Below are 16,663 nucleotides of genomic sequence, written 5' to 3' on the forward strand. Positions count from 1 at the left end.
AGAAGAAAAAAAGTAAATAGTTTCCTGAATGGAGGAAGACACACTCACAAATATCAAACAGGGAAAATAATGTGTCAGCTGAATGTCAAAGGCATGTCTGTTACTAGTAGCAGCAGTAAACAGAACAATTATAGGATAATAACAGAGGACCAATTTTTTTTCTCTAAATATCAGAAATACATGAGAGGCCACACCTATTGCTTATACAAGAATGCTGTTTTATCTTTTAGAGTATACACATTTGAGTGATAACCCAGGTCACCAACAGATTATCTTTCAAATTATAGTTCTTATATTCAAGAGACTATGAGTTTCATTAGACCTAGGGCTATTTCATCCAACATTCTACTTAGCAGTGTGGTCTATGCATGGTGACTTCTTAACAGGTATCAGTTTAGTTATTACATATACTTCAAATGTGAGAACTTCCAGAAATGTGTAATTCTTGAGAAAAATATTTTCACTGCTGTTGTATATTGCTTGCTGATCCCAACTTAATTTTCTAGACTAATCTGGTGCTTTAAGTTCCCCTTAACCATCACAACTCAGAAAAAATTAATTCCACTGCTTATATAATCCTAGAATCTAGATATGTCCATTCTCTGGAGCTGTTTTTAAACTCCTGTTTTGATGATGGTGATAGAAATAAGGTAGTAATTACTACTTGTTGAATATTATAAATTAGATTATTTTATATGCATTCACTAATACAATCCTCATCAGAATACCATACAGTTGTGAGGATTTCCATACCTATGCAGATGGGAAAACTGAGATCTGGAAAATTAATTATCTAGATAAAAGTTCTGTACATTCTCAGTGGCAGAAATGTACAGCAAAGCAAGGCTTTCATTAGTCCAGAGTCCACTCTTGCCAGAGTCTTTTACCATCTTGTTTTAAAAAATAATCTTCATTATAGCAAAGCCCTAGGCACATGTTTAACTGTCAATAGGTATTTTAAACACATATATAACATAGTATAACATATATATAACATAGTAAATGACAGTTATTATTTCTGTATTATTTTTAGTTACTTTATGTAATCAATTGGCAAGTTTGGAGAAACTTTTTTGTGCTGGGCATTATTTTTTTAATATTACACATTTAAGCTAACATTCACAATCTCCTCAGATAAGTAAAAATATTCAAATTTTAATAAAAGAAAAAACACAGGTAATACATGTCAGGAAGCAAATCAGGCTCACAGTCTTTTACTTTAAAAACAAATCATTTGTCCCTTGTTCCATCATACTGGATACTAGCAGAACAGTTTACTCAGGATATTTTCTTCATTTTATCACACAAATGGACTTTTCAGAACAAGATTAGGGTATATGAAATGGCCACTGAGTGTTGGCCTTACTGTTGATGGGACAGCTGCATTTTCCAGGGAGAGCAGCAGGTGACCTGGGACACTTGCAAATTTTTCCTTGTGGCGTGACATCACTGGAATTTTGCTGGCAGTCTTTGAGGTAATAATATAGCCACCATTACCAAGTGATTCATACTTAACTTGTTTATTAAAAGGCACACAGAAAAAATATTTTCCTTATTATTATCAAATACAGCAGTTCCCATAAAAAGACTAGATCCTTTTACGTAAAATGACAGGGCTAATGAAAGCAAGATGCTACAGCCAAATAAGTTGCTCAGATAATAATAACAAGTAGGGTAGAGAAATTCAAAGTCCATGTAAAATATTTCCTGAGGTAATATTTAAAAAAACATCTTTGAAAATCAATTAAATCAAATTATAGGTACCAATTCTCAATAAGATTTCTTAATGCATGGAATAGCTCATAGCATTTTGATATTCAACAGTACATTTGATTTATTTTTTCTTTGGCATAGAATGGTTTATCAATTAACATTTTTTTCTATGATTCATGGAATCACACTAAAACATCCTTTTGGAGTGGATTTAATGAAAAAGAAAGCAATTTACTAGATTTTCTTCATCAAATGTTTAAAAAAAGGAATGACAGAATTCAGCTTCAAATAAAAATGTTAAAAAGTAATGTTACAGAAAATAGAAAGAACTGGACTCTGATTTGATCTTGCACAAAAAAATCTAACATTAGAAAATATTTTCACTTTTCAATTTGAAGGATATTATTATGTTTGAGTACTATATGGAAATGAATAGAAGCATGACACTAAGTTACTTCTGTCCTTAATTCAACAAAATATTTTCCAGTTTTCATCTTTAATTATTTGAGTTTTATTAATCTATTGTTAATGTAGCAATATTAACGCAGCATCTTTAATGTAGTATTGTTAATGTAACTAGGTCTATTACTAGTGTAGTGCCATGTTTCTAAATATCACATCTCAGATTTATGAATGCTAAAGTGTATAATCAGGACAGATACACAAAATAAGTGGCCCTTTCTGTTTTCAAATGCTTTGAGATGGTTTCCAGAGTACAGAGCATGGGAATATATAAACACAATTAACACCCTTCCATTAGCATCCTTAAAACACTCTCAGCTATGTGTCCTTTACAAATATTACTTCAATACTATTAGCTTTCTTTGTTTTACTTCTAATCTTGATAGAAGTTACTATTTCTTTGGAAGGCTTGTAGTATAATTTGCATATAGAAAACATCTGGCTAAACTTTCTCTCCTCTTTCCCCTTCTGCAACTATTGCCTTTAATTATTCATCCCAATTACATGTTTTGTTACTGCACTTTAATCCAGAATTGTTGATCAAGGTCTCTAGCAGGAGAATAAAATCATGTTCCAACAAAACAATCTGCTACTTTTTTCCATCAGTTGTTTTCTTTACCAAGTTGTAGTTGTAGGCAGTCTTGTTCCCAAGAATAAAACTCAGAAGACTGTTTTCACTACCCACTGCTAATCTAGCTAACTGCAATTTTTTTTGCTTTGACAGGAACAACAGTTCCCCCATTAGTCCATTTCCTTATCTGCACTGTCAGATATTTGTCTTAGGTCACATGGCACCCACTGACTATATGACATCTCCATCACTAACATACAAATGTTTTACAAAGGATCTCGCCTGTCAGATCAAAATAAACACTGTCAACGTTTTTACAGCATAACATCCCTCCACTGATCAGTGTTTCCCTGAAATCTCATGGAATCCAAGGTCTTTACTTTAAGCTATGAATATATTCAAATCATCAAGAAAATACAACACCCTTTTAAAATTTTCTCTTACTAATCTAAACTTCATCCCAAACCAACCTTAATTTATCTATGATTGAATCCTTAAATATTAATACATTACATTTCATTGCACGGTTTGATTTTTTGTGGACCCAGGTTTTGGTACATTTATGGAACTCTAATTTATGTGCAACATTTAAATACATTTTTATTAATTTGCCCTGCGGTGTGTACATCAAAATGCCATTTTGAATATAGAATATCATTATGAATTTTAGAATGTTTAATTTAGAAATAGCATATCCATTGCACCTTGTCTGCCAACTGCTCTAATTAGTTGGAAGCACTGAGTTGAGAAGTGCCACATCTGAGGCCACATCAAAGCTCAGTGGGGATAAATGTCATGGAAATATCTATCAATGGAGGAAGTGCAAAAGAGGCATGTGTGCCAGGTATTCTCACTCCAGACTTCTAGCATAGGAATTCAGTTTCACTTTTACAGATTGTTTAGACCAGCATCAGACAGTTAGTTGGTTTTTTTTTTTTACAAATACTAGCAGATGGTGTTAATAAAATTCACCCTGCCTGTGAACAAACACAAAAACCCCACCAATATACCCTCTAGGTTGATGTGACATTCATTTTTCTTAATTAAACTATCATTGTTAGGAATCATCAAAAGAACTACCTAAAAGCAAGGGTTTCATCAAGGAGAGACTCTATGTAAACTCCAGGGAAAGCAATAAACAGATCATTATATGGTTATCAGCCCCCTGCAAAGTTATAAATTAAAGAATCAGTATGCTATCAAGTGGCAACCGGCAGAGGAGGGAAGCCATGGACTGAATATTCTCCTATCTTTACTTTTAAACTGAATGACAAAAACATGAAATCCAAATACACTATTCCTGTATTCTTTGTTTTAAAAAATTGGTTAGTGAGAAATAAATTGCTCCTTAAAAAATTAGATCATGTGCTCTATGGAGTATGACTTCACAGATACAATCTTTAGCCAGTAAATATTAGTAGCACATGAGAACTACTTTTGAGGCTAGAAAGGGAAATTATTGCCTCATTGAAAATGTCCTTGCTATATGTAGTTTTAGCATGTTCTCTCTGAAATCTTCTCTTAAAGCACTGTCCCTACCGGAACTTCCTTCCACTCAACTGGGAGAAATTAAGATCTTCCTCATAAAGGTGGCTAACATACTCTACAGATTCTGATATTAAAGCAATTATCACACATTATGGTAATCATTTGATTATATAATGATCAGCCCCACTAAAACTAGGTTCTTTAAGCAAAGACTTGTTTCTTCATCATCTTTTGATCCTCAGCACATGAAATAATGTTTTCCACAGGACAGGTCCTCAGTAAATATATTTGAATGAGTAAATGTATTCATTAGTATTACAGTTAAAGAGAAGAAAAGGTGAGCTTGGCAGACTTAAGTTGAGCAGGCAGAATTTCCAAAAATAGTGGGTGCCATTCTTTTGACAGATTAAAAAAAAAAAAAACAGAGGTTAGAATGAGTCAATGGAATAAGCCCGAAGGGACCTCAGGATGAGGAGTAGGGAAATAGAGTAAAACTCTGGCAAAACCAAACAAAAGAGCAACAACAAAACAGAAGAGTTGGTTTTAGGGCTAGACTTGATAAAAGGATAATTGGTATTATCCACCCAGTTTTTGTACATAATCATTTCTTTCTTTAAGAAGGAGATGATAAGAAGTGCTACGGAAAAAGTGAGAAGATAGAGCTAGCATAAATAATGACTATGTATCTGGCACTTTACATATGCTATTATATTAAACTCTAACAGTATTGGAATGTTGTAATTTCTATCTCTTCACCTAAAGTGAGTTTGCAAAATAATACAGTTTTTTCTTAAAGGCTCTAGTCAGTAAGTGATACAATCAGTATTTAGACTGAGATATTTCTAACTACAGGATCTTGTCTGAACTGAGATGGAGAAGGAGTCTCACAATAGAAATTAATTTTCAGGTAGTATTCAGAATGCTCCATTGAACCCTCTTAAAAATGCTTCTTGATTTTAAGTATATCTTTAGTCCTTTTGATTTAAAGAGTTTTATCCATTAAATAGACTATGTCTTTTGGGTGATTCACATATAAAACTATATTTCCCTTCTTCTAATAAAATATTTTTGAGGAAAGATGCAAACCATTTTTGTGAAGTATCAAAGCAAGCACAGGATTTGGAACCAGAATTCAAACCTAGCATCTTCACCACACCATAAATTGGGAGAAATTTCTCCATGGGACTCTTCACATTTTCTGCCCATCTTATAAGCAGAGATTCCAACTGTCCTGCTCTTTGCCAGACTATCGTTTCAAAGATGCTTGGATAGCAAATAGCCTCAGAAGATAGAATCAGTGACTCCTACCAGAGTGAAAAACAATTTTGCTTACATACTTGGGAGGTAGATGCAAGGCTTCCCTCCGGAGTAAAGGGCTGCCAAGCCCATTATAAAGGATTCAATTTCCTTAAGCTCATGATTCCTATAATATCACCTACTACAAGTACAAGGATGTCACATACTTCATATTGTTCTATGAGAAGTGGGGCTTGGAGAACTAACAAAAAGGCTGACACTCCTAACACAAAGGCTCCTGACACTTCAGTAAATAGGAAACTCTCCTTTGTTTCTGACCCAAGAGTCTTATCCTCATCTAAGAAACTGTGGCAGAAAAACTTGTTAACTTGCAAGACAAATAAAATCTCAGACTCTTCATAGTTCTTGACATTTACTAACTTAGTAGCTTTGAGCAACTATTTTTAAATTTTTTGCAATTGTTTCATACTGTTATGAAATTTAAAAGTGACTATGCTTATAAATGACTTAGCACTTAGTATAAGGGCTCACATAAATTGTAGCTAACAGCAGTCACAGAGCAGAAGCAAAGAAAGCTGGCATTGAAAGGATGCCAACATACAGAAGACACTGTACTGAGAGGCAGATACAGCAATCTTAATTCTCATGACAGATGGAACAGGTGAGGTTTTTTTCTCTCATTGCTTAAATGAAATAAATGAATCTCAACAAATTGATATGATTTTCCCAAGGTAACTCACACAGTAATAGTCAAAGCCAAGATAAGAAGCTAACTGTGTCTGATTTTCAGGGGTCTCTCCTACACACATTAGCAGCCATATGATTGAGAGGAATCTACAAAGTAATTTAAATGAGCAGTTGGACAATTCTACCTCCCATTTATAGAAGCACATGTCAAAAAATAAATGAAATTCAATTAATTAATCTTTATTATAAAAGAAAGCCCAAGAAAAAATGATGTCCATTTCCAGAATTTATGTGGACCAGATTCATCCATACATTCAGTTAATGTTGAACATGTTCAATCTTCCAGGCTCTGTTCTTTGACTCTATGTTCACAGGAGTATGTTACTGTGTTTACCCCATAATACAAATAATATTCATCAGTTTGATAATAAACTAGCATTTCTTAATTTCACAAATTCTATGCTAAGTCCCCTACCAGAAATCTCTGAAAGTTTCCCAGATTCAGTCCCTATTTCAAAATGAAAACAAATCTGTCTTTGACAGCCTAATTAAATTTCTAAGTATCATAAACTTCTAAGACACATATGAAGATCCATATATACACAATATATGCATAAATATAGAGATATATTTCACCATCTCATTTTACAAATAATATCTGAGAAAGCATTTTTCTAAACTCATCATGTAGTATAGGATCATATATATATATATATATACATATATTTCTTGTTTATATGTATCTTCTTTTAAGCTTCAGATTTTAAAAAAGGAACAACACTAGTGCCAAATGTTTTGCAAATATACTGTCTGATTACAACTCTTACTTTTAAAATGTTTTCATTGTGTCAAACAAATTTTCAATCAGCATAAAATTAAACATTATTTTTTTCTTTACCTCTACAGATGGGAACAGGAAAATCCCATGAAGCTGTATTAACTGAATTGGCTATACAGGTGAGTTGAGGGTGGCCATCAAGGATATATCCAGTTACACAGCTGTAGCGGATCTTATCCCCAACGTCGAACCGTGCACCATACAATACACCTTTGGGTGGAACTCCTGGATTTCCACAAGAGCTACTCTGCAGTTCTATAGAAGAGGGGGAAAAGAATAATTCACAACTATTTTAATACATATTTTAAAGTTTTAGATTCATAAAATCACATATAGATACAAATGTCTTTTTCCCTTTTAAGAAGAGTCACAAACAAGGAAATGTCATCTATTTCAATACATGAAACACAGAAGTATTAGAAGGGAACTAAATGGAATTGCTTCCCTGGTTTCTCTTTTCTGCTAGTTCGCTGCTAGCATACAGGAATACAACAGATTCTTGTGTATTAATTTTGTTCCCTGCATCTTTGCTGAATTCAGTTATTAGTTCTAACAGTTTTTTGGTGGAGTTTTTAGGGTTTTCTATGTATAATATGTCATCTGCAAACAGTGACAATTTAACTTCTTCCTTACCTATATGGATGCCTTTTATCTCTTTGTATTGTCTGATTCTCATGGTGAATCTCATGGAGAATCTCATACTGATTCTCCAGTACTATGTGAATAAAAGTGGTGAGAGTGGAAATCCTTGTCTTGTTACTGATCTTAGAGGAAAAGCTTTCAGCTTTTTACCATTAAGCATGATGTTCGCTGTGGGTTTGTATGACCTTAACTATGTTGAGTTACATACTCTCTATACCCATTTTGTTGAGAGTTTTTATTATAAATTGATGTTGAATTTTGTCCATTTATATATATATTTCACTTAGCATAATACCCTCTAGGTCCATCCATGTTGTTACAAATAGGAGGATTTCTTTTTTAATGGTTGAATAATAGATTTTTTTCTTTTTCAGCATGTATTGAAGTGATCATATTGTTTTATCTAGTTTGTTAACGTTGACTGATTTGTGAATATTGTTAAAGCAGTATGAAGGTTGCTCAAAAAATTAAAAATAGATATACTATACAACCCAGTAATTCCACTTTCATAAATTTACCTGAATAAAACAAATCCCTGATTAAAAAAGATATATGCACCCCTATGTTTACTGCCACATTATTTACAATAGCCAAGATATGGAAGCAACCAAAGTGTCCATCAATAGATGAATAAAGATGTGGCACATATACACAATGGAATATTATTCAATCATTAAAAAATAAATCCTGCCATTTGTAACAACATGGATGGACCTAGAGGGTATTATATTAAGTGAAATAAGCCAGCAGAGAAAGACAAATAACATATGATTTCACTTATTTGTGGAATATAAAAATGAAACAAAACAAACTGAATGAAATAGAAGTAGATTCACAGACACTGAGAAGTAACTGGTGGTTATCATGATGGAGGGGTTGAGTGGGTGGATGGGGAGGGAGAGGAGGATAAAGGGGCACAAAAATTCTCAATCATAATATAAGTTGGTCTTGGGGATGGTAGTACAGCATGGAGAATACAGCCAATTATTCTGTAACATATTTCTATGTTGATAGATAGTAACTGCACTATTTGGAGTGAGGATTTAACAATGTGGGTAACTGGTGAACCACTGTGTTGTGTGCTTGAAACTAACATAAGATTGTATATCAACTATATATCAGTAAAAGAAAGAAAAAAATACGGGAACTAAATTTTACCAAATAGGTATTATATGTCATTCTTTGTACTAGAAAACTTTGGTATTTTATATTATTTAATTTTTGTAGCAATTTTAAATCAGTAATACTCATATTTTACAGATAATTCAGACAGATTAATACTATTTATATGATATTTTCAAAGTTACATTCTATTAACACAGTGATAAGCAAATATAGTTACATTACTACGATTCCCAATACTTCAGTACTTCAACTTAACCCTAAACCATGAGCATTCATCTGAAAAAAATACATATTTTAGGTGGAAAGTTTTTCTTCACTTACATGAAAAAATATAATGCAGTAAAAAATTGACATAGTTTTAAAGTTAGAGAAATTATGTTATAATTCCAGCTCTATTATTTACCTTTGAAAATACAATAAGACTTGCAGTGTGTGTTAAATTTTAATTAAATCAATATGCAAAATATCTAAAAATGTTTGATATATATATTTACCAATTGCCTACTTTGTTACTTAATGCTTAAAATTAAACAAGTATACAAATATAAAAGATCTTTTTAAATAATAGTCATTTCAGAGAAAAATGCAATTTCACTTTAAATGAAAAAATGGACATATATAGAAATTACAGAACTTACCAAATTTAATAAGGTTAGGGAGAATTACATTTCTTTCTATTTCTAAATTCTCTTTTATATTACTATAATATTATAAATAATCAACACAAATACAAAAAGTAATGAATTCATGAGCTAAAAGGTATTCCATTTTGAGTAAATTCTGTAGTGAATAGTGCTATACAGATGTTAATTTTGTAGCTTTGAGAATTGCACTGTGGTTACATAAGTAGTTAACATGAGGGGAAGCTGGATAAGAGTTTGCTGTACTGTTTTCACAATATACCTGAAAGTCTGAAAGTACTGTAAAGTAAAAAGCTAAAAAAGACATTGCAATACAAAAGTGAAGTATGTTTCCTTTTTGCCTTAATATTCATCCCATTTTAATTCCATGCAATATCTTTTTATATTAACCCAAATAATTACAAGCCACTATAATAATGAAAACATCAATGACAATATTAAGTAAACATATAAAAATATAAAATTCTTTCTAATATGAAGACACAAGTTTACAATGAGCAATGGTCATTTATGGATAAGAACTATACACAGGGCAGAAATTTTGTATCTTTATCATAACAGACTTGTACTTCTGGGAACGTTTCTGAAGTTAACATTAATTTTTCTGTGTGAACTTTTCAATTATAGTGATAAGAAAAAAAAATCAGTGATGAATTACGAATTAGGTTAATCAATGAAAAATGCACCAAGAAGTCATATGACTTGTTACATATGTTAGAAATAAAGTATTTACTTAGTTTAAAACAATTACTTTAGATTCTCAAACTGAGAAATGTAAAGAACTTGACTAATATTAAATATCAGCGGTTCCTATATATAACAAGCAATTTTGTTAAGCTTCCTCAGTAAAGATATATCAGAAAGCAATATTTGTAAAATAGTTTAAGTACCAGTAACCAAGGTTAATGATATTTAAAAATCCACTTTACTATTTCTCCAAGGCATATGCTTTAAGTTCATTTTCAGTAAAATTTAAAATACTTCTGTTTGTGAATTTTGGGCAATTCTTTAAAAATACTTTTGAAATGAATGCTTTAATTTGAAACTTAATTTTTTATAAAATTCCTTTGATTAAAAAGTTAGATGTTTGCACAAGAGATTGTGAAGTTAATAAACTTTGATAAAATGGGTAAGAATTCAATCCCTTGAATATAGTAATAACAAAGGAAATACTTTTAATGAAACTACCATTGTGGCCTTAGAATTAATCTGCTCCTTTCCCTTTTCACCCCCTAAAAAATAATTAAGGTCAGGACTTCAATTATCATAAAGTTATACATCCAGGAGAAAAGCAGTTTCCAAATTATTTCACAGGAAGCAGTTAGGTGAAGGAATAAAACCAAAGAGAGAAGAAAGCTCCAAATAGTTGTTATACTCATATTTAACTTTTATTTAAATGAACAAATAAACATTACCTAGAACAAAGTACCTAAAACAAAAAATGGAGAACATATGAAGTGAATTAATGGATGAATAACAGTGGGTTGGAATCTTAACGGATTACCTCATCTATTGCCTGCCTTGTGACTGTTATTTCTAAACCAGTAGAAAGATAAGAATTTAGGCTCTTTCAAAGTGAAACCCCAAAAATATTAATTCCAAAATATATCTGCTCTCACCTTCAGGAAATTCCTATTTTCAACTGTCCTTTTCTTTTTGACCTTCATAAGTAAGAACTAATACCCATCATCTTTTGTAAATGGTGTAACCCACAAAGACAGTTAAGATATTTCACATTCAGGTTTAATAGGTCCAAATTCTGTAGTCATTCCTCATGGATTTGATTTTTTATCTCTTCCAACCCTTTATTTTGGAACTTCCCTAAAGCTATGTCCACTTCGAGATGCAGAGCCAACAAAAATTTATTATTAACTGGGACAATTATATAAACCACCATCAAAAAATATTATATTCTGATTGTCCATTTAGTTTTTAGCCTTGATTTTTAAAAAATAAATGGTGCTGTACATTTGAACTTTTTAATTAACTTTTTAATTGATAGCAGAGCTTTAAAACTAGCTGAATTAGACTAATTTTAAGAACAGTTTCTACCAGCTCTCAAGAGTTTGAATTTCGGGGGAAGATGAAGACACATACCCTACTATGTTCAGTAAGGTAGATAATAACTAATCATCGATATATACCAATGTACATGCTATTTACAATAAGCAGTGGATTTAACTATTTTAAAATTATTCTTAAGGGAAATAGAGATTTGAGCAATAAAATGAAGAAGTTTCATGTCAATTCATCAAATATACTTGCAAGATTAAAGCACTGTGCTTTCCACTTCGATGTGTTTCTGAAGCAAATGATTACATCTAAAAGCAGATTTACCAAATAGACTAGAATAATTCTGAAATGAACAGTTTATTTTGAAATAGTTGTTTTTCTGAAAAATTCATTTGGTTAATAAATGAGATGTTTGCTGCAAGAGATAGTGAGGTTAGCAAATTTTGATAGAATAAGAACTCAATCCCTTGAATGTAGTAATAACAAAGGAAATACACTCAATGAATAAATAAGAGGTTACCTTCTTTCACCAACAGATGACACTAATACATTGTTTGAAAGAATTAGGTGATTTAAAAACAACTATAGGTGAAGGCAGAAAAATTAGTGAGAAGAAAAAATTTTTTAAAATTCTAGAACCTGACAACTTCTCATCTGACATTCCATAATGCAAAGATTAAAATGGGATTGGAGTATGCTGGACAGGAACTACTTTAAAGTTATTTTCATAGTACTGTTGGTTGAGCATTGATCAATTTTTTAATGTAAAAATAAACAAATGAAGTAAATTCCCTTCGTATTATAGCCTCATTTGAATGTGTTCTTGGAGTCTATGTCATGAGATCATATTTGTAGATAAAACAGAAATAACTTCAGAGTGTGAAGTTTAGTGAATTGAGAAGATCACAGGAAAATGTGTCTGAAGACTTTACACTCAAAATATGTGTCTGAAAATGCCAGAGACCCTTTATGTAAATTTACTGCTGTATCCACAATAAATGATTTAGTCAAATTAAACTTCATCTTTTTTTTTGCTGGAAAAATGTATTCTTTATTTGTCCTCTTTTCTCGGAGCTATTAAAATTATCAACAAATAATATGAAGGCATTTTGGCTACACAAACTATTCCAAATTGTAAACAATTATGCAGCAAAAGATTACTTGGAAAAGATCCGATAAAAATCCAATTGTGTTATACAGGTTGAGTTTAGTGACACTCATCTTTATTAGTTAAAAGGAGACATAATAACAAATTACATAGTAAGTGGCACAGCTAATTTATTTATCAGAAGCTCTTGAGGGTTAGCATTAACATTGCTCTGTGAGTTCTAAGCACCCTCCTTGCTTTCTAAGAGTTCACAATTTGAGAAAGTTAATAGTCTTAATTGTTGCACCATATTCTGTTCTAGACACTTAAGCATTCATATTCCCACTTCTAACTCACAAAATATCAAACAGCACATATGATTCTACCCATTGTACAGAAAGGGAAACTGAGACTCGGGTAGATTATGCAAGTTTCCCAAGGCCCCTCAGTTAATAAATAGTAGCTTGTAGTTCAAGCCTAGATGACTAACTTAAAAAAAAAGTATTATATCATTTCACAATTGCATGTTGTTATCCATGAAAGGCAAGTATTTATTCCACAAGTTTTATTATTTTTTTTAAGCAGCTATCATGGGCAGTACTCTGGGGATACAGTTTTGCAAATAACACACATATCCTTGCCCTCATGGAGTTTATAACTTGGTGTTGACCAAGGCAATAACCAACTGATTACAGAATATGAATTATAATATGACAAATGGAATAATCAATAGCCAAACTGAGACATAGCGGCTTAGTAGTAAGAGGAAGTCTGAAAAGAATTTCCTGATGAAATAAGGTTTAAAATGAGATCTGAAATAGGATAAGGAGTTAGGTGGATAAAGAAAGGAGAAGTAACAAGTATATTCAAAATTTAAAAATATAATAAATTAAATACATACATACATATATATATATAATAGTCAAATTACTATAATAGTTATTAGATTTAGGAATACAGGGAGACAAGTTTTATGGATGTGGTAGGTAGAAACTGAAAAGGGAAAATATATTCCGAAAGGGTTGACCAAAGATAGATTCATGTAGTGAATACAGAGCTTACTGGCAGTCTCATGAATAAAAAAGAGAACTATTTCCGTCATTAAGTGTGTTTTGAGGGAGATACTATAAGCTCTTCAAAAGGGAATAACAGAATAAATCATTGAAATTCATTCTAAATGTACATATGAGCAGAGATTTTCAAAAGTATGTGTAAGTACTGTATAAGTTTGCTAATTTAATACTAATCCAAACTTGAATATGAATAATTGTTATATAAGACAATCAAAATTTATTTTTAGAAAGATGAGTAGCCAAAATAATGTATACATGCTATTTGGATGTAAGAGTATCAAATTTAGATAGCTGTTGATATGATTACTTAAAATATATTTAAGTAATTTATAAGCTGAGCAAATACTCAATAAGTAACAGACATTATTATTAGCTCAACAAAGTACAGGTTTATTTTTACTATAATCAATTTTTCTTTTGAGGCATCCAAATTAGGTGTGATTACATTACAATCTACAAGAGGTAGAGTAATGTCTGCCTTAAATGCAAATTAACTACATTAGATCCTACCTGATGTCTTAAAAATTAGTCAAAAAATAATTTAATCAGGGTAAAATTCAATTATTCTTCTATTAAGTCATAAATGAAATTCAAGGTGTAATCTCAATTCCTGGTGGAAGATTTGTAAAACCAAATTCATAAAGTTTTCCTTATAGATATCATTGATTCATTAGTGGATATCATATATGAAGCATCATGCCAGCTATAGTGATTACAAAAATATATATTTTATATATTGCACCTTAACAAAGTTCACATAAGTTTTTTTAAATGTTAAATACAAGTTAAATCCTAAAAGAGAGTATACAAAAAGGAATATAAGAAAACTGAGTTTCCATAATATTTTCCTTGGAGAAATTCAATAAAAGTCTGTGAAACCATTCTAAAAAGAAAAAGTAAACATACTAAAACAACCTTAGCTCTAAAAAAAAAAATCTGCTATTTTTAGGAACATATGGATAATTGTGAAAGGCAAGATATTTAGCAAAATATCAGAGAAAAAAATCTGACCTTGAAAATTAGAATGAAAATCAAATCAAAGGATAATGGATACCATGACTACAGAATTGTGTAATTATCCAGTCAGAGATGAAACATGATCCTGCTGAGATCAATTAACAATGCTTTAAAACACTGTAAAATTATATCTACTAAGGGAAGTAAAATCAAGTTGTTTGTACTTCTTACAGAAAATTAATCTTAGGGTTTTATTTCCCAGATGATTAAAAATAATTTAGGAGAGCATATCATCAAGCTGAACCACCTAGTACCTCTCATTCTGAGACTTCAAATCACTAAACAAACTTACACATTTTCCAACTTTTCTAGTGGTACAAAATGTTCTTTTATTATAGATACTGAACCATTTCATTAGCATTGGATATAAAATGTGCCATCTAGAATTCACTGGGGGAGTTTGGTTTGAACTAACTTCTGGTGAATATTCTGAATCAGTTATTACATCTGTCATGTCCCCACAAGCTTTTATTTCAGTATATATAACTAAATGAGATGTATTTTTTTATACATTCACTTCCTCACCAGACTGTGAGCATATTGAGAACAGAGGCTATAATTCATCTTTGTGTGTCAAGAACTCAGTACATCTTGTGGTATGTGGTTAACAAGCAAAAAAGGATTGCTCATTTAATTATCTCCTCTAATAGAAATATATAAAAGATGATCATCACACAGTTTTGTAGGAATAAATGTTTAAACACAAAACAGTGGAGTGGAACCAGTTGAGAAGAAACCTGTAGCATATCATAAATAAAATTTGTGTCATAAGTAAGCAAAGACTACACTAGCAACATGTGATACTGTATGGACCGAATTACATAGTTGTGCCATTCAAATCTGTTTTTTGTTTCTGTTTTTTTACGAAAATGCATTAACTTTTATAACCAATTCCTAAGCATGAGCATAATTACTAAACCATTGGTCATGTAAACCACTGGTTGAACAGTCCTCACTGGGATGCTGGAGATGAAGCAAATATTAGGCCACATATGCTATTTTGAAAGCCATCCTGAAGCCCCAAAAAGGTTAAAATATGGCAATCAAAAGGACAAATAGCATTTTTTAAATTATTATTTTAACATAATGAATGAGAACTCAAACTATTGGCTGCTAGAGAAGAAATGAGAGCAAACCAGCAGTGTTTTATCAAGTCTGCCTAAGACAAAAATAGATTACTAGATTGCTATGGGAAAGGGGGAAAGGAAAATGCACACAGATTGCAATGTATTTCAAGTAATAGAAAGAGAAAGGTCTATTGTCACAATTATTTTAATTAAGTTAAGTTTTCTGGTGGTTTGTATTTTTAAGGAAAGTATGAAGCAGTGGAAGAGTTAGTGTAAAACCGAAAACAACAATTTATGTTGTCTAGGTAACATGATTCAGTTTTGATACTGGGGTATAGGTCAGGCCCAAAGGCAATACAGATAAAAGTTCTGAGAGTCAGATTTAGAGCAATGGTCAAATACATGGGAGGAAATCCATTGCACAATATCCAAGGACTAGCAGTTAGTGGATATGTAATTTTGATCTGTGATTGAGAGGCAATTAATATTCTTTCACTTTCAAATATCTGTGCCCTTTTTAGCAAAATAAATTTTACCACCTAAAATGAATTTATAAAAACAATATTGTATCTTTTTTTGTAAACTTTTTAACTATTAATGTATTAAAATAGATGGTTGGAAAGTTCATGAAATACAAAAAAATAATTTGTGATTGTTTAAACCTAACAATATCCTATATAGTTACCAGAATATTAACAAAGCAAAAGAAATTTTAAAACTATAGAACAGAGCCATATTAGCAACTATCCTTAAAGTTTCTAAAAATGGACTAATGCTGCATCTGGCATTGAGAGCATTTCATAGCTTGGTTCAGAATAACAGAAAAATATGAATAGACTCTCTTCGCCTATGACAGAATTGGGACAAGTATCTTTCTTAAGACTTCTGGATAAAAGTAATTTATTTCTTTAAAAAGATATGTTAAACTGGTTATGGATAATTTGCTAGATTATACATTCATTCAATGTGAGTGAGAAATGCC

The 16,663-nt window shown here is 31.4% G+C and overlaps 1 protein-coding gene across 5 annotated transcripts in view; it reads right to left on the reverse strand.

The window, feature by feature from the left end:
• Positions 1-16,663, reverse strand: part of CSMD3 (CUB and Sushi multiple domains 3) — a 1,174,595-nt gene that overhangs the window by 884,382 nt on the left and 273,550 nt on the right. For all 5 annotated transcript variants that reach the window (XM_073229983.1, XM_073229982.1, XM_073229981.1 and 2 more), the window contains exon 4: positions 7,077-7,271. In XM_073229983.1, the coding sequence (XP_073086084.1) occupies positions 7,077-7,271 (195 nt within the window). The remainder of the gene's footprint in view (positions 1-7,076; positions 7,272-16,663) is intronic.

The sequence above is a fragment of the Manis javanica genome, chromosome 2 (genome assembly GCF_040802235.1).
Source record: "Manis javanica isolate MJ-LG chromosome 2, MJ_LKY, whole genome shotgun sequence".
NCBI lineage: Eukaryota > Metazoa > Chordata > Mammalia > Pholidota > Manidae > Manis > Manis javanica.